Here is a 19,006-nt window from a genome sequence, read left to right on the forward strand (position 1 = left end):
CAAATAGTATAGGAGTTTTATGTGGTAGGAGGTGGAGGCTTGAGCTGGGATTGAAGTTTCAAGTCTAGTTCTGCAAGGGTTTTGCAAGAGGGCGTGCGAGAGTGAAAGTGTGAGGAAGGCAGGAGGAAGAAGGGCAATGTTGGCAAATTGAAAAATTCATTCATGAATTCACTGTTCACCCGTGTTTTTCAAATAAGCTGGTTTCTTGAAGCTGCTTTTTTACAGCTTCAGATTTTTAGCTTTTTTTCATCATAAACTTTGAAATAAAGCTGGTTTGGAGTGTTTATCAAACACCAAAAATTCTCCCAACTTTTTTTTGTACTCATTTTTTTTAAATCACTTAAATACCGAACCAGGGCTTAGTCTTGACATTCTTTCAAATAACAAGTCGAGGATGATATCTAGTGATTCCTTAAACCAACGATTTGGTTGAAGTCTTCCATAAGAGCATTTCCACCCCTAAAGACTTTGCACCAACACCCAACGTATTTATCCACTCAAGTAAACAGTAATAGACCCCAGTGAACATTAATAGGCCAAAGCATCTCCACCCTTAACAAAAAATAACCTAGTCAATTTTATTAAAATATTATTATTTTTTATTACAATGGTCCTCTTGTCTGACTCGTCATCGTCAGCCTTCGTACCTTCTTTGTCGTCCTCCACTTTCGCTTTCCCTTTCTCCTTCTTGTTCTCCTCCTTGGCCTCCACTTTCTCCTTCCCTTTCTTCTTCTTGTTCTTGTTCTCCGCTTGGGTCGGTGCTGAAGCTAGGCCAACCAGTCTCAGTCACGACCCCATGAGTGTTCTCGTATCGTGCAACGACCATGGCTCTAATGATGACGTCAACCATCATGTCGAGAGGTTTTGGTATCGGACGCCCATGGTGAGGTTATCTTGGAATCTGAATGGGTGTTTCTGAAACAAGGGAAACTCGACCTCTGCCTTGCTCTCGCCAAAGTTGTCCTCATCTTCCTTCACAGCTTCCCCTTCCACTTTTTTTGCCTCCACCTCTTCCTTATTCGCCTGCTTTTTCTTCTTCTGAGCTCCCTTGACCTTCTTCCTCGCCGGCGCCACAAGTCACCAGCTTGATTTCATCGGCGCCACCATCTGCTTTTCTTTTTACTCAATCGTCTTGCGTTTCCTTAGCACCATTATCACAAAACACACGCTATTAATAGGCCGGTCCCTTACTCTGTCAATTCTGGGCTGGCCTGGAGACCAGCTTGGGCTGGGTGCCAGGCAATTGAACGGGCTGGAGTGGATTGACTGATTCTCGACCCATTTTTTTTATTAGGTGCCGGCCTAATGGTGTTCCGATGGAAGTGCTCTAAAGCTTGGCATACTAGACGATGGGCAATTATGTTAGCTTGCTAGTGTGCGTGGGTGATTATAGTTCCACGACCTTGGATAACAAAACTTTCGCATCCTCTACGATGTGACTGATAGTGGATAGGTACATAAAGTGCTCTTGTATTACTGATGTGATCTGGAGTGAGTTGTTCTCAATGAAAACATTTTGGAGACCCTTTTTGGCATCTAAGGCAATGCCACTTCTAGCTGCCAACGCTTCGATTTGAAGAGGGGAGAATACGTTCACAAATTTGTATAGTAGTCGCGATAAATTTTCCAAATGTACATAGGATAATGATTCCAACACTACCTCCAACCTTACTTTCTACCCGTCACGCTCCATCTACATTAATTTTAATCTTTCCCAAGAGGCGACTTTGATCACCTAATCTCAATTTTGCCAAATGCTAACAGTCTGAATTGGGGTGATGTTGAGGCCTGGAAACTTAAGGTGTTGGAAATCTATAAATAAACAAGGGATTTGTTATAGGACATACCTAATTAACGAATTTCAGATCGTTGTCTTGTTCCCACGAACCGTTGTACGAACCACAAACAAGAAAGTCACCAACAGGAGAATTCTATTACATCAAATCCAACTAGATTGCCTACGTACCTTATGCCAATGCACAAGGATCAAACTACCATAGTTCTTAGTAGTCTCCTCTCTAGAGTTAAGAGAATTATTTTTCTTGATGTGTTTTTATCATTCCAACTCCGCCTGTGTAAGTTTATCATACATTGCCGGTCCCAAGCCCGGATAAAGGAGGAGAGGGAGGGCATCAAGTAGTCGACAGCCGGCACTCCTAGTTTACGTCGAATCCTTATGAAAATGAATCCAGAACGAAATCGCGCAATGGCGTTCTAGGATTCACATAGCCGACCCCACTTAGTGGGAAAAGGCTTTGTTGTTGTTGTTGTTGTTGATGTGTTTTTATCATTCCCCAAAGCCTTTTTTATATAGTGGTTAAGAGGGGAGATGAAAAAAGAAACGGTCAATGTGGGCAGTGCCAGACCTATAATGGTACCTCGACAGTCCTAGGACCCCTCTGTGGTCATCCTTACTTGAAATGTCTCGAGGAACCCTCAAAGCTGAAGGCTCCACCTCTAGACTTTGGCTATATGTTCCAGCTCTGCACTGGCATCTTCGTAGAGAAGACAACTGCGAAAAAGAAAGGAATTTTATATACTTTGCCCAAAATAATGCCGTTTTGGCCAAGTTTTTAATTTTTTTAAAATGACTTGGTCCAAAAAGATGTTTTGGCCAAGTCTTATAATTTTTTAGAGCTTAAGTCCCAACCCTAGGTCCCCCCACTTCCCGTTCCCCAACCCCTATTGTCCAATCCCTATTCCATGTGCGTAAACCCTAATTCTAGGGATGACAATTCTAACCGTTAAACCCGATAACCGTGGATAACCGCCTGAATGGATTGGATTTGGGTATGAAAATTCAGGGATATTTTGGGTACGGGGAAAAACCATGAATATTATTTGGATATGATTATAGGGGTCCCCAATCCGTATCCGTACCCGAATCTGAACCGAATAATATATAATATTAAAGTATTATATAATATATATATATATATATTCATTATTCACCGAATCCATTACCTTGAGAATACAAAAATTGCATTATGTGAGTTGCATTTTGTGCAAAAGTTCAAAAGTTTTGATATGAATCAAAATCTATGAAATTCAATGGTGCTTATGGGGGATATCAAAGATCAGCCAACATTATCAATATTTAGCTTTAATTTTATGCTCCACAAGATTCATTTATTAAATTATTTTATACATCTAATATTTAATGACGAAAAATAATATTTACTAAATTATCATGCGTCAATTGGGCGAATATATTTTTTGTGTTGACGAAGATAGATATAATTGTTAACCGATGGAGAATCCGTTATTCGGTGAGTATGGTTATGGATAATACCCGATGATTAATTTGCGGGTATGAATATAATTAATTTTAGTGGTTATGGGGATGAATATAGTATTTCCATCCCCAAATCGAACTGTTACCATCCCTACCTAGTTCCCCAAGGCCCAAACCCTGAATTCTCAATCGCAATTCCATATTTCATTTCACCGTGGACGACTTAATTAGGATTTTGAAGTTTGTAATGTTGTTTTGAGTGATTTATGAATGAAACGTAATTACATTTAACTTGCCAATATTATTTTTGTCTATAACTCCCAAATATTTTGCCATCCTTTTGACTTGAAGAAACTATTGGATTTGGACAAAAGTAAAACACCACATTGATGGCTTCCTTTGCCTCAAAAGTTTTAAGATATCCCATATTGGAAGGAAATATTGATAATTACTTGATAATTTAGTGTGACAGCACTAAAATTAAATTCAAGCAAACTCTATACATCTTGGATTTCTGGAAAATTACATGTAATTCACAAACTTCTTGCATCACAGAACGAAGAGATCAAATAAAATCTATATATACAAAACATAATCTCCTGGCGTTCAAGTACCTGAATTTCCAATGACAATTTGTTTGTTGCATCAAAGAAACAAACTTTGGTGTTCGCAGTCGATTGCCCTCCAAACACACAGGAAACTACCGAGTCTGCAATACGATCAGATCCCCTGATTAGATTTCTTGAGTCACATATCCCTATTTATTGCAAGAAGCATTCAATGACACTGGATTTAAAAGTATGATGAATTTATGAAATTGGACTTTTGACACTTCAATCCCTTGTAGACAAATTCATCAAAGAAAATGCTGCCCAACATATGTGTTTTACAAAAACCATCTTTTCCAAATGTTCTTGGTTTGCATGCAAGCAAACCAAAAAACATATGATGCATTAGTTAGCAACAACATATGACTAGTACCAGATTAAACCGCCGCACAACACAGATTATACTCAAATCCTTAATTACATCTGATTTTTATTCTCTCTTGTACCCAACCATTCATGTTTCTAGCACAAAAGTTATCCGACATCAATTTTTGGACTTGCAGAATCAGAAATTAAAAAAAAAAAAACAAAAGAAGGGTATAAAAACAAAAGGTAAAATAAATTTTTTACCATTTAGAAGCTGAATTGTGGGCTTCAATAGTGTTGTAAATTTTAGAAAAGCGACGAGTCGGGGGTTTGGGCTGGACCGGCTTTTTTCGCAACCCGAAAATCTCTTGAACCAGAGGAACGTGAACCAAAACCAGCTTCCACGCCAGCCACCAACCTGAAAATTTGATCATGTACAAGAGTTGTCACCGATCCAAATACTCAATTCACATTCAATTACCATCAAAATTCCCGAACAAGTTGAAATTAAAAATTGGGAAATCCAGAGGAGCAGTAATTACCAACTGAGATAAACAAGAAGACGACTGTGATGGCAAAAAGAGGACGGAGGATGAGGAGGCTGAGGTAGTCCCAGTAGGAAAGAGACATATCTGAAGAAGACGATACTACTTTGATGAGCTCAACAAGTTTCCAATGGCTTTTGGTTTTGTGTACTGGGTTTTGAATTTAGGTTAAACGAGCGAAAGTGTCTGTGCTCCGCTGCGGGTTTTAAATTCGTAGTTTACAGCAATTACGAATCATTTCCAAAAAAAAGAGACAGTTCCGATAACAGCACATAATAATGAATCGATACTCAAAAGCTAGCAGCGGCTTAACTGCATTCAAAAACACATATATCATATCACCATACACATAATAATATGTATTTTACTTCTAAAAATCCCATAAAAACACAAATCAATACATTCATCTAAATATTTAAAAAATTAACAGAACAACTAAACCAACATGGTAAAATAAGTCTTTTAATTTTAATTTAAATTTTATTTACTTTACATCAAGAGCATATGTGCAATCCAAAGGGGAGATTTCTAAGTTACAGTTATATACATTTCCATAAGTTTCCCACATTGATTAGTCCATTCAGTTTGCACCTGCATTTTACTGACTCTACGTTAAGAGTTCTATGTACAACCTACATCAGGAGCATACGTGCAATCCAAAGGGGAGATTTCTAAGTTATATACATTTCCATAAGTTCCCCACATTGATTAGTCCGTTCAGTTTGCACCTGCATTTTACTGACTCTATGTTAAGAGTTCTATGTACAACCAAAAAAGCAGATATCAACGACTAAAAGGACGGACTTTCATACAAACAAAATATGCAGAGAGAGAGAACAGCAACACAAATAATCTTCACAGAACACAGCAAATACAGAAAATGTTCACAGAAGACTGCAAATTAACATGTTCCATCTAAAACGGATCACCATAGTCTTCTTCCTGCCATTATGTTCACTAACTCATACCGTGTACTAAGTACAAACATGACTAATCGCGTAAGATATGACTTGAAGATATAATAACATTCAGATGAAAAGCAACCAGGTTCTGATCACAGTAATATGCCAAACAGAATATCATTCAAGACCACAGCAATGTGCCAAACTACGGCCCATCTCATCTCGTCTTTCCAAAATTTGTGAAAAAAAAATCAATACCAATTCAAATTCAAATGCCAAAATTATCAGATAATGGTTTCAAAGAGTATACTTTTTTTTTTTTTAAACTTAATCAATTAGTTTAGTTTCAATGACCTCCTCAACATTTTGGAAAGGCAAGAACTTTGGCCAGAGAGCCAATATCTGTCTACAAAAGCTCTACCTCAAGTGGGCAAACTCCCAAAATAATATGAAAATTACCCAAAATCCTAGCAATCGATATAAATTTGAAACCAAAAAAAATTGGGGGAAATTAATAGATAATCCAATTTACTTGAGGAGATGAAGAGGGCAATTTTCGCTTACCTCCAGTCAAGAGGATATTGTAAAACGTGGTGGTGGCGGCGGCTGTGTGGGTTTTGGATGAGCAACAGCGATCTGGGTTTTGGGTTTAGAACGATGTGGAAGAATATGGGTTGTGAAATTGATTTGGATGAGCAGGTTGATTCCAACTGCAGCAACAAGGAAACGTCGGGGACGCGTCGATCCGGACTGGAGCAAGAAGGAGGCGGCGGAGGAGGAAAGCTGCGATAAAAAATATATATAGAATTTTGGTTTTGGGCTGATGAGATTACGGTTGCAAGCCCAATTTAATTAAACAAGATATTTATTGGGTTGGCTTGAGTTGGTTAGCTTTCTTATCGTTTTTGGTCCACTTTGCTTGGAAGAAAGGCCCAACCCAATTTTCACACAAGTCTTCTTCAAATTCAACTTCAAACTTGTTGACAAACTGATAACGTGAGTGGAAATTTACAAAATTAAACTTTTTAGTTTATATTAAAATTTAATGGAATTCAAATTTTTTTATTATAAGTGATCGATTTTTAGGTTTCGTTGTAAACCTAATTGGTTACTATGGACCTCGGCAAGAACCTCCAATTGCTTAGGGGTCGCACTCTCTCCTGCTTGGTGGACGAGATCTTCTCTCAAGTGGCGCACTACAATCGGGAAAACCACATTTAATTTAAGTTCAATGCATATTTTGGCTCCCATCCCCCTATCTCTTAAAGCTTGCTTATTAAATTTACAATTTATATAACCTATCCTTATATTCATGGTTGAAATGACCAAAGAGTTCATGTCACGTTAGCTTTGCTACTACTTTTCTTAACTCAATTGATAAAATAAGGTAAAATATGATACAAAATAAAAAGTAAGATAAAACAAAATAGAATATCACTTTTCTGGTTATGAACGTTAATAAAGTGATAAGATTACAATAAAGTGAGACTATATGTTGTTTTTTGGCTGAAAATGTTTTTTTAATGTATTATTTATAAAAGTTGTAGCAACTTTCACATGCTATCCAAATAAAAAATAAATAAAAAATAAAAAGAAAAGAAAAGAAAAATGAATTTCACATGCTATCCGGATGTCAACATAATGTTTACTCGTGTTGAAAGGCACGAAAACCATCGCTTTCTCTAATCTTTGCGGTAATACGACGGTCCCACTTTATTACCTCCGACAGTTGGACGGTTCTGATTACTCCACAGTAAAGAATACCTCCATCCACCCTTCAATTTCTACATTTTCAAGATACTAAAATCATCCGGCGTCACAGCATTACAACTGGAAAGTGTGGGCCCCACTAGCGTGACCGACGCGGTAATGCCCGCCAAACCTCTTCTACCGAATCTGGACGTCATCCCGTCCTGGTGGACCAAACGTCCACAAGTCCCTGTCCCACTACTTGTTTTCATTACCGAAACCAAACCCAACGCTACCGCCTACTCCCGGTCGCCGGTTAACCCCGAACCTGTCCAGGTTCATCCCCCCGTCATCTCTCACCCACTATTTCCAATATATACGCAAATGGCCCGGTTCTCTCGTTTCTCTCTCTCTTCTGACCGGAACTCGCTACCAATCTCAGGCGACTTCTAGGGTTTGTGCATGGAAAACTCTGCCTCTTCACCGGAGACTGCTGCACGATCGTCATTCTTCCGCTGTTGTCGCTGCTACTGTTGTTGCTTCTGCAACTAAAAATCCATATTCTCTTTCGAGACCCTCGACATTTTGGTTTTTCAATTTTAGCCCCTGGTTTTTCAAAATTTGACAAATTTTGGTGCTGATGGTTTACACGGAGGCTCAGCCTGGTTTATTTCTCGGGTTTAACTCCCATCACAATACGGCGTCGTCGAATTCAGTCCAATCCGTCCCGCTCCAGCTGCTCGATCAGAACGAAGAGAAAATTAGGGCCGAGAGCGGGGACGATCGCGACGGAGACGAGAAATTTAACCTCTTGGGGCACTCGATTTGCCCGAAGAGGACGAGGGATGGGTCCGGGTTCGGAGCGAACCCGTCGAAATGTTTGGCGGTTGAGTCCGGTGGACTCGAGGCGAGGCGAGCGGCGGTCCGGTCTTGGGGGAACCAACCGCTCGCGGTTTCGGATCCGGAGATCCATGAAATTATGGAGAAGGAGAGGCGTCGCCAGTACAAAGGCATTGAATTGATAGCTTCCGAGAATTTCGTTTGCAGGGCTGTGATGGAAGCTCTGGGCAGCCACTTGACGAACAAGTACTCCGAGGGTTTTCCCGGAGCAAGATACTACACGGGCAATCAGCACATTGATCAGATTGAATTGCTTTGTTGTGAACGGGCATTGGCCGCTTTCGGTCTCGATTCGGATAAATGGGGTGTCAATGTCCAGCCTTACTCGTGTACCTCTGCAAATTTCGCAGTCTACACTGGGCTTTTGCTCCCGAATGATCGGATTATGGGGTTGGATTCTCCTTCTGGAGGGCACATGAGTCATGGGTATTATACCCCTAGTGGGAAGAAGGTCTCGGCTTCCTCGATTTTCTTTGAGAGTTTGCCTTATAAGGTGAACCCACAAACAGGGTACATTGATTATGATAAGATTGAGGAGAAGGCGGTTGATTATCGCCCCAAGATACTTATTTGCGGTGGGAGTTCATACCCTCGGGAGTGGGATTATGCCAGGTTTAGGCAGATTGCGGATAAATGCGGAGCTGTGTTGATGTGTGACATGGCTCATATCAGCGGTCTTACGGCAGCTAAGGTTTGAAATTTGACATCCCAACTTTTTGTTTTACTTTGTTGAGCTGCTGAATTTGTTACCTATTCTGTTAATGATCGATGCTGTTATTGTTGCTTGAGATCTATTTCACAAGTTGTAGGCTGTTTGTTGTAGGAGAGAGCGATTGTTTCGCAGTTTATTTACTGCTTGGCAATAAAGAAAACCATACATAGTGTTAATGTTAAAAAATAGGCTGAAAATGTGTTCAACTAGGAGTAACAGTAATTAAACCATTCTTTCATTCTCATCGACGAAACAAAAAAAGGAAAAACAATTAACTGACCCATGAAGATATCATATCATGTCCTATTTGGCCGCTACTAAATGCTATTTGAACTGTTTCATCAATAAGAATTTCTGTTGAACGGTTTATCAATAAATGATATCAGATGTAAATGCATTAACTTAAATGTATAGACTTGATGGGTCTCTAGAATTGGATTGGATTGGATTGGATAACCCACTATATTCAAGGAAAGTTCAAGGAGGAAATGAAATAATAGTGTCTTAACTTAAAAGGTATGAAACGGATTACACATTAAGGAAACTTATCCATTCCAATCTTCCCAAAGTGTTAGGATTGGTAGTGACAAGTTTGCTTTATGTCCAATCCCCTCAAATTGAAAAATCATTTACCTCTACCATCAATGTACCTTGACTTTTATTAGTTAACCAATCAATTCCAATAAGCTAATGCAAATTGGTTTTAGATTTGCCATGTTCCATTAAAGTGGTCTTTGGGCTTATTTTGCTTGTACACTGCTGGTTTTTGTTACGAGTGATAGATTTCTGTTTCTAAGTATAAATGTTGTAAGCTGTTATGTGAGAGGGTACTCATCATAAGATTAGATTTGAGTGCGAAAAAGTTTTTTTCACTCCTTTCACAATTTTAGAACATGATGGAGACTTTGGAAAAATCAAGTACCCTGGATCTAACTGATATATACGGGGTTCCTGATTTTCCAAAGTCATATCTACCATGCTCTTAGTTCCAGTGTCTCATTTGTATACTCTTCTGCTTTCTTCATCTTGTTGTTTCTTGTGTATGTGAAGTCTTCTTCATTCCAGTGTGAGATTATCTTGTGTTATTAAATATTCACATTTCATGAGTGTTCTAGCTGATATATTGACATATTGTGATACTGCTAATCTCTTCGGAGGGATGAAAGATCTTTTTTCATTCTTTTTATAAGCCTTCAAACATTGATTTGTAGTACGTATGTTAGGCCACGCAAAGACGTCCTTTTGTATGCATTATCTTTTTTGTGCTTGAGAATCATCAAATAACATTATTTAGCCATCTGGAAGTTGGTGTAATTTTGTATATTTGACTAGTCTTTTCTTCCATGAGCTTGTACACAAGTTGTAACATGCAAGGTGTTCAATTCCCTACACAGACCCAAAAGAATTAAAGTGCGTTATTTATGTGTAAAGAAGCCCCCTTTTACATCTGAAAGATAATGAGCTGACATTCTATCTATTGCATTCATACTAATTGTGAAAAGAAACATGCCAAATGCGTTCTTAGTTCTTACTTATTTGCGATTCTTTACTGCAGGAATGTGCAAGTCCATTTGATTATTGTGATATTGTCACTTCAACAACTCACAAAAGTCTTCGGGGTCCAAGGGGAGGCATTATTTTTTACAGTAAAGGCCCAAAATTAAGGAAGCAAGGCATGCATCATACTAATGCGGATGGTAGTAACCATTATGATTTTGAGGAAAAGATAAACTTTGCTGTTTTCCCATCACTACAAGGAGGGCCACACAACAACCATATTGCTGCCCTTGCCATAGCCTTAAAACAAGTAGCTACTCCAGAATATAAAGCATACATGCAACAGGTGAAGAAGAATGCACAGGCCTTAGCTAATGCCTTGTTAAGAAGAAAATGCAGATTGGTAACTGGGGGCACGGACAATCACTTGTTGCTTTGGGATTTGACCGCTGTTGGTTTAACAGGTATTATAATATTTACCATCCTAATTTTCACAGATTTGATTGTAAAATTTTATGTACATGTACAGTAACTGTACTGTTTACCTGTTGAGTTTCACGATGATTTTAGACCCATGTCTATTCAATTTGTAATTAGGCCAACATTTAAGTTTATAGCCCAATTCATTTGGCAACAGAAATACATGATAGCTTTTATACGTCAACAGAAGCTGATTAACTTTAATATCAACGGAAACGTCTTTTCTTTAGTAGTGATATTTTGGTCATTAGCAATGTTAAAAAAGAAAGAAAACACCAAGTGTCCAGAGCTGCCAGGTTGGGTTCAGGTGGTCAAGGTTGCTAAACGATTAGGGGAAGTTACAATTTGTCAATCACTGCTTTAAACAATTGTGCCCTGAGACCCTTGACAATACTTTGCATTAATTTTTGAAGTTGTTGAGGGGGACGGTCTTCCCCTCATTTGCTGTACAAATCTGATGTTCATAAGTGATAGCTTTAGAAGGAGCAAAGGTGTACTCCCAAGTGTGTTATAGTTGGATGTCTTATGTTTTCAGTAGTTTAATAAGCATCATTCATACGAGCATGTAATAGTGTTCCAATTTTACAGGCAAAAGCATACATTTGCACATAACCAAGTTTGGAATTGTTTCGCTATATCCGCTTCCCCTTGTTTGCTTTCTTTTTGTTTCCTTAGACTTGCCATAATATGGAATTTCAATTTCTAATTCAGCACTTCAGTATCTAATCCCTTTCCTGTTCACAATCTTATTGATACAGGGAAGAATTATGAAAAGGTTTGTGAGATGTGCCACATTACTCTCAATAAAACTGCTATATTTGGTGATAATGGTGCTTTTTCTCCCGGGGGAGTGAGAATCGGTAAGTTGTCTTTGGCATTTGAACTTGATCTTCAATATTCTGAAAGCTGTAAACTAGGGTACTTTCTGCTTGAATTCATTCTCACAGTAGAACCTCGATAATTTAATACCCAATAGATTAATTTATAGAGGTTTAACTGTACGCGGATATAACTATTAAATTTCACTAGTCCAAATCTCCGTTCATTTTTTCTTTCTTTTTTCTATTCTGATTCTTTTTAAAATTTCGTGGTGGAATAATTCCGCGACGCAGCTTTGCTCAACGGTTTTTCTTTTTCAAAGTACATTCACTCTCAGGTCATTGTATTATAACGGAAACTAAGCTTGCCTTTCTTTGTTGGTCTTTGCAGGTACTCCTGCTATGACTACCAGAGGTTGTGTGGAATCCGATTTCGAAACGATCGCAGATTTTCTTCTGAGGGCTGCCCAGATCACTGTTTGTATACAGAGGGAATATGGAAAATTCCAGAAAGATTTTATCAAAGGTCTCCACAACAACAAAGATATTGTCGAGCTCAGAAATCGGGTCGAAACATTTGCATCCCAGTTTGAAATGCCAGGATATGACTGACATTTAAACATCTTCATTTCTTATTTCTTTGCCTCCGTTAATCTCTTGTAAATTTGAGGAGAAGGATACCGTATTGACATTCCCGCCCTCGCTATTTCTTTCTGATTTTGTATAAATTATAGAAAATAAATTATTAACATTCTAGTTCTAGTTCTTAAAGAACAAACGATATTTTGCACTAAGGGTTTCATAATAAGATAGCTATAATGTGATTTAAATTCGTATTTAACGAAAATTGAACTTAAAACCTTTCTCTTACAAAAATAAATAAAGTGGTTACGTTTTACTTCTTTTGATGAAGGTGTAATTAACCAAATTTATTGAGCTTGGTTGCTCTATCTCTCCTCCCATTCTCTCTCTAGCCCATGATGTTGTTGATCTGGATTCTAGATAAAGCCGTAATTATGGAAGCCGCATTAAACAGAGTTGTACCTGGTACTTTTGCCCATCTGTCATCCAGACAGGCTTCATTTGGGTGGTTGTCAATTTCACTTTTGGACTCTGCTTTTCTTGTGTTAACTGTTCTTACAATCATCTAGTTGGCAATTCTTCTGGAGATGACAAAGATTGAATGAAACTGCCATGTGACGTTTTGGTATAATAATTTATTGTTATGTGTAAGTTTTTTCACGTAACAATGCATTTTGGACTAAAAAGCAATGGTGACGGTGAATCTGTTCTATGTGAGTTGTTATTCCAAGAGAGACTTTTCAATCCAACTTGTACTATACTAGTGGTGTTCAAGATCCATCTAAGGCTTTGTATCATTAGTTCAAGACGCTATTTATCCTCTAGGATCCGTTTGTTTCTTGGTTTAAAGGCCTTAACAATGCATTTTGGACTAGAAAGCAATGGTGACGGTGAATCTGTTCTATGTGAGTTGTTCTTCCAAGAGAGACTTTTCAATCCAACTTGTAATATACTAGTGGTGTTCAAGATCCATCTAAGCCTTTGTATCATTGGTTCAAGACGCTATCCATCCTCTAAGATCCGTTTGTTTCTTGGTTTAAAGGCTTGAGAAAGGAAGTGTGCAAACGCAAGAAATGAAGTCTTCCATTCTCCTCCCCGAATAGCCTTATTCCGAGAACCAAACGGAGCCTTAGCAATTGCAGCAGTTGATGCAACAAAAAACTCAAGCGCATTCACTCTGGAATGCGGCAGAGGCAGCCAGAGACTGCATTTGTCGGAACTTATTGAACATTCTGCAGATTTTATATGATACCTCCTCTGTCAAAGAAGCTCAAAAATCTCTCACGCTGCACTTTCTTTTTCCTTTTTTCCTTATTTTATTATTTTTTTTAAAAAAGGAATCATAATAATTGATGGTGTGATTTTTTGATGGATGAGGATCCATCCGGATCCGAAGGGTGAGGATCATAGGAATCTTTACATCCTAACCATTTATTGTATATCGTAATGTAAAAAATTATTAGAATTTTATTATTTAAAATTAAACATAAATAGTACATAATGAAAAGTGATTGCATGATATACAGTAAACAACTAGGATAGAATGTGAGGATCCTTATGCCATCTCCAAGGCCAGATGGCTCGTTTTAGCCCTCTAGCCCTCCAAGATTCTTCAAGATATTAATATTTTAATGAACAGTACATGATCATATTTACCTATGTCTCCAACCAAGGGCCAGAGAACTCGTTTTATCCTTGTCACAAAAACAACTAGAATAGGATGTGAGGATCCTTAGAATTCCCATCATTTGGATCCGGATGGATGGGATCCTCATCCTTTTTTTTATGGCGGTGGTTATGAATTTTAAGCCGTTGTTTGCTGCTTTAAGGACGATACTGTTTTGTTGGGTCAGAGAAACTCAGAGAACTGCCGCTTCCGCTTTCTGCTGTTGGTGCCTCTGCCAAAAGTGCTTCTTTAAGCTGGGTTTTTGCTTTTTATTTTTTATTTTTTCTGATATTACGATTTTTAATTTATTAAAATAATGAGTATTCTTTTAGTTCTTTGATTTGAAATATTATATTAGTTTTGTTTACGTCGGACGCTGCCATGGATCCCTTTGGAGGAGGCAAGGCATGAATTTCCGGCAAGGGACAAAAAGCATGAGATACGGTTGACAAGCAAAAGAAAGTGACCCTCAATTTTCTCCTCCTCCATATTTTAATAATATTTCCAAATCCAAAACCCCCCAAACAAGGGGAAGAAAGAACAAACTCATCTGCGTGACAGCAAGAGAAAATCTTACATAAGTGATTACGGGTGTATATGATATGTTTATCTATACTAGTTTGTCTTCGGTAGTCTAGACAACCAAGTAGTTTGAGTTTTTAAACAATCTTCGCGGTTCTATTTTTTAGAGTCAATTATGACTGTCTTTATTAGACTACCGAAAAAATATTGTTTTGCCTACCAATAAATGACTGATAACCGAATTTTTTTTATTTTTTTATGGCTATGAGGGGTGATTAAACTATTACGTGACTAATATTTTATCAAAAAACCTAAAGAAGGGAGAAGAAGAGAAATGCCTAAATGAGGGAAGATAGATTTGTAAGTGTGGTCGGTTTTATATAATTGTATGTTTATAGCTCTCATTACGTGACTGACAGGAAAAATAAGTCGGGAGGAACAGAGAGGGTGATGTGGGGAGAAGGTTTGATGAAGATCAAGACCATTGCCTTCAAAGGGAAGCGAAGAATCAGACAAAACAAAACCTTCCTCCTAAGATGAAAAGGTGGGTTTTTTTTGACATAAAAGCAAAGCCAGGAATCATGACTCATTTACTATAACAACTCAACTCAGTGGCTCACATACCCACACACACACTCTCTCCCCTAAAATATTCGAGAGATTCTCCATGAAAAACCCCGACTAGAGGAAAATCTTTTCAAAACAAAAATAATCATAATCGGCACTCCGGTGGCGCACACTTAGTTGTAATCCAATTGTATTCGATCATAATGGTCGTCACAAAATTAGTTAGAACAGTATGTTATAGGGCTGAATAAATTTTGTTTTCGTATTCTAGATGAGCTAATTAGATTAGCGTTTAAAACAAAAAAATTTATCCAAATCCAAAAGAATTATATATTAATTAGTTAGTTTATTGAAATATTTTGAAAAAGTTAATAAATTAAGGGAAATATTATTGGTATTCCAAAAATCTCATTCTACTCTCCTCACAAGTGTTAATCAACTTGTAAGATCTTGCACATGCAGGAAAACTAGTCCTCAAATTGGATTTTCCACTAGGTCTTCTCAACCTAGAATTGCATTTAAAAATTTTTTTTTTTTTAACTCTAGTATTAAGTTAATGAGCCATAACTAAGGCAAGTGACATGAGTCTTAGATGGTCTTTACATATCTGGAAAAAGCATATGATAGGGTGCCAACAGAAATTCTTTGAAGGATTCTAGAGAATAAAGGAGTATGAGTAACATATGTTCCAACCATAAAAGATATGTATGATGGAACAAGGACTATAATAAGAACTTATGAAGGAAAAACTGAAAGCTTTCCCTTAACAATAAGGTTGCACCAAGGCTCAGCTTTAAGTCCTTAATTTGTTTGCATTGGTAATAGATGAGTTAACGGAACTTATTCAATATGATATCCCTTGGTGTATGTTTTTCCCAAATGATAAAGTGTTGATAGATGAAATGCATGAGAGAGTAAATGCAAAGTCAACCCTTGGTAGGAAATGTTGGAATCTAAAGGTCTTTGCCTAAGTAGATCAGAGATAGAGTATATGGAGTGCTTGTTCAACGATAATGAGGGTCCACATGAGATAGCGGTAAGGATTGGAGATCAGGAAGTACCAAAGAATGGATGTTTTTGTTATCTTGGATCAATCTTGCAAAAGAATGAAGAATTAGATGGAGATCTCAACCATAGAATACAAGCTAGATGGATGAAGTTGAAGAGTGCATCGGGTATTTGTGCGATCGTTGTATGACACTAAAACTCAAGGGGAAATTTATAAGACAATAATAAGGTCATCAATGTTTTATGACACAGAATGTTGAGCGGCTAAGCATTAACATGTGCAAAAAATGAGTGTAGCGAAAACTAGAATGTTTCGTTGGATGTGTGGGCACACAAAAAGTACAAGATTAAGAACGAGGATATCCGAGATAAAGTAGGAGTGGCCACAATTGAAGATAAGATGAGGGAAGATCAGTTAAGGTGATTTGTACATGTGAAACGAAAACGCACAAATACTCCGGCTAAAATGCGTTATGAAACAGATGCTCAGTGCGAAAGAGATAGAGGATCTAGGAAGACTTGAAAAGAGATTTTAAGAAAAGATAGGAGTATTTGAGCTAATGGAATATTTGGCGTAAAACTAACTGCAGCGACGTTCACGGATTTATTTAACCGATCCTATTTAGTGAGTTAAGGCTTTATTGTTGTGGCTTAGAAATAAAAACTCTTCATGAATACAACCATGATAACTAGTAACTACTTGTTGATGAGTCTATGCTACATCAAATCTTAGATTACACGAACGAGGATTCAACCTTGATTATAGACGAATAACTAGTAACTATGAGAACAAAAGGAAGAAGACACTCGAGAGAAAGTGAAAAGTCAAAAAAAAAGAAAACTTAAAAAATACAAACATGAGTAAGAAAGAGGGTTAAAAAGGTACAACAAAACCCTACTAATTAACTCTCTACTCTGTAATTTTTTTTTAGTTATTTACTTTCACCTATGACTGCAAAAGTCCAAAAGCTTCTTCCTCCCCTCAACAATTTCATCAAAGAAATCATCAAGTTGGTTCACAATATTCTCCGCACCGGATCTCAACACCCCAAAACACTCTCTCAAGTTGTCCACTCCCTCCCTAATCCCGCCGCCGCCGCCGCCACCCTCCTCCTCCCACTCCACCACTCCCTGTGGGCCCCTCCTCTCCAGATCCCCCCTCAGCTCCTCCATCGCCGCCTTCGACCTCCTGAACTCCCACATCAGAACCCCCGGCCTCTCCCTGATCTGCCTGATCTCCGCCGCAACCCTCTGCTGCAGCCTCGCCGTCGATACCATGAACGACGATCCGAAGATCACGCACCCTTCGTTGTACCCTCCCCTGCAGAAGCTTGACTCCTCCTCCGGCCAGCAGAACACCAGCCCGTACAGCAGGATAATTAGCAGCAGCGAGCTCACGTTCCTCATTGCGTACAGGACTCCCCTGAACCCATTAAACCCATTGAGCTTCGATTCGATGGAGACCCTTTCGTCGAATTTGAGCGACAGCGGCTGGATTCTCGTCTCCATCAGCCCCCTGTTCTCTTCCTCCAATCCGAACGCCTGTCGCCGACACCCAGAAATCGCGCGCACCACCTGTTTGATGAAATGCCACAACGAATCAGTCAAACGTATTAAGCAAGTTAAAGATTGTGAATTTGTGATCGAATTGAATAACCCACCTGGCGAGAGAGCTGGGGAGTGAGATGGCGGTGGGAGTCGAGGGTGGAGGTGATGTTGAGGCCGGAAGTGTAGTAATTCTCCATGGCGGAGACGGCGGACTTGAGGACATGGCAGGCTTCCCAAAGCTTGGAGCTTTCGTCCATGTACTCGTCGAGCCACTTGTCTCCGACGGGCAAATGGAGCTTCTGGACGAGAAGGGTCAGCTGGGAGTGGAAAGATCGAAGAAGGGAAAGAGCCCTTTGGAGGAATTGGATTGACATAAAGTTGTTGGAAAGATAAACCCTTTCGAGATCGTCGATCCCTCGAGTCAGAAACGAGTAGAAGCCATTGACAGAGTTGGTAGATGAAGGATCCATTTTTAATCTTCCTCTCCTTTTCAATTTCTTTTCAAATTTCTTTTGTTTTGCTTGTGTTTGAAAGCTTGAAATTTTGTGTGGGATTAAAAAACAGAGGGTGGTATTTAAATGATGAGAGGAAGAAGAAGGAGGAGAGAGAGAGAGAGAGAGAGAGAGAGAGAGAGAGAGAGAGAGGAATGGGATTCTAAGGAGGGGAGGGAATAGCTTTAGAAGTAGAAGAAGAAGAAGCTCAGGTTTCTAAGGTTGAAAACGACTGTTGGGAGCAATGATGGGTGTTTCCTATAGAGGGAAAATGATGAATGGTAATATGCCATTTTCATTGTTTAATGGGATGGGATGAAAGGATGTGTGGAAAATAATTATAAAGACATAAGATTTATAAAACAAAACAAAATAGAAGCCTCCAAAAATACCCAAAAAAGAAACAGACTATCTGTGTCTGCGTGTGCTTCTTCTTTGTTCAGAGAGAGAAGCTAGAGAGAGAGAGAGAGAGAGAGAGAGAGAGAGGAGTTTTGGGTCATTGGCTAATTAGCAGAGGAGAGGTATACTTATACAAGAAACAGAAACAGAGCATGAAGTTTTCATGAGCCAGCTCCCTTCCAATTTCTTACTTTTCTGCCTTTCATTTCTCCCACTTATTTAAAGCAGCATGCCCAATTGCCCATGATCAATTTTTTAGATGTAGGGTGGGGGGTAGAGAGAAAAAATGGGTAGAGAGAGAGAGAGAGAGAGAGAGAGAGAGAGAGAGGTGCAAATGCAAGTGGGTATGTTTACAAAATTTTAGTTGGAATTGTGTATGATTTTTATTTTTGGATTTGAGTTTCTTGGTTTGTAAAGTGTTTGACTGGATTGACTGACTTTTTTCTTTCTTGTTTATACTTCTACCACCAGTTCTTCATCTTCTAATTCTTTTGGTTTCAATATTATTCTTTGGTAATATTAGGAAGACTC

At 38.6% G+C, this 19,006-nt stretch overlaps 3 protein-coding genes across 7 annotated transcripts; 1 reads left to right on the plus strand and 2 right to left on the minus strand.

Moving 5' to 3' along the window:
• Positions 1-3,661: 3,661 nt before the first annotated feature.
• Positions 3,662-6,393, minus strand: LOC103431686 (uncharacterized). 5 transcript variants are annotated; one of them, XM_070813860.1, is made up of 4 exons: positions 6,161-6,393; positions 4,692-5,006; positions 4,414-4,567; positions 3,662-3,944 (listed from the first exon to the last, which is right to left on the minus strand). In XM_070813860.1, coding segments are annotated over exons 2-4 (243 nt in total). In that variant the 5' UTR covers positions 4,780-5,006; positions 6,161-6,393; the 3' UTR covers positions 3,662-3,943. The 5 variants fall into 5 exon arrangements, with proteins under 5 accessions (XP_070669961.1, XP_008368082.1, XP_070669962.1 ...); XM_008369860.4 differs by having other exon boundaries at positions 3,662-3,992; XM_070813861.1 differs by having other exon boundaries at positions 4,692-4,781; positions 6,161-6,369.
• A 1,195-nt stretch (positions 6,394-7,588) lies between these two features.
• On the plus strand, positions 7,589-12,482 carry LOC103431685 (serine hydroxymethyltransferase 7). Its single transcript, XM_008369859.4, has 4 exons — positions 7,589-8,876; positions 10,453-10,858; positions 11,633-11,734; positions 12,084-12,482. The coding sequence occupies exons 1-4, from the start codon at positions 7,926-7,928 to the stop codon at positions 12,302-12,304; spliced, it is 1,680 nt and encodes a 559-aa protein (XP_008368081.2). The 5' UTR covers positions 7,589-7,925; the 3' UTR covers positions 12,305-12,482.
• Positions 12,483-16,708: 4,226 nt separating this feature from the next.
• On the minus strand, positions 16,709-18,786 carry LOC103401868 (uncharacterized). Its single transcript, XM_029095047.2, has 2 exons — positions 17,699-18,786; positions 16,709-17,612 (listed from the first exon to the last, which is right to left on the minus strand). Exons 1-2 carry the CDS (start codon positions 18,053-18,055, stop codon positions 16,980-16,982), a joined length of 990 nt encoding a protein of 329 aa, XP_028950880.1. The 5' UTR covers positions 18,056-18,786; the 3' UTR covers positions 16,709-16,979.
• Positions 18,787-19,006: the final 220 nt, after the last annotated feature.

The sequence above is a fragment of the Malus domestica genome, chromosome 15, assembly GCF_042453785.1.
Source record: "Malus domestica chromosome 15, GDT2T_hap1".
Taxonomy (NCBI): Eukaryota; Viridiplantae; Streptophyta; class Magnoliopsida; order Rosales; family Rosaceae; genus Malus; species Malus domestica.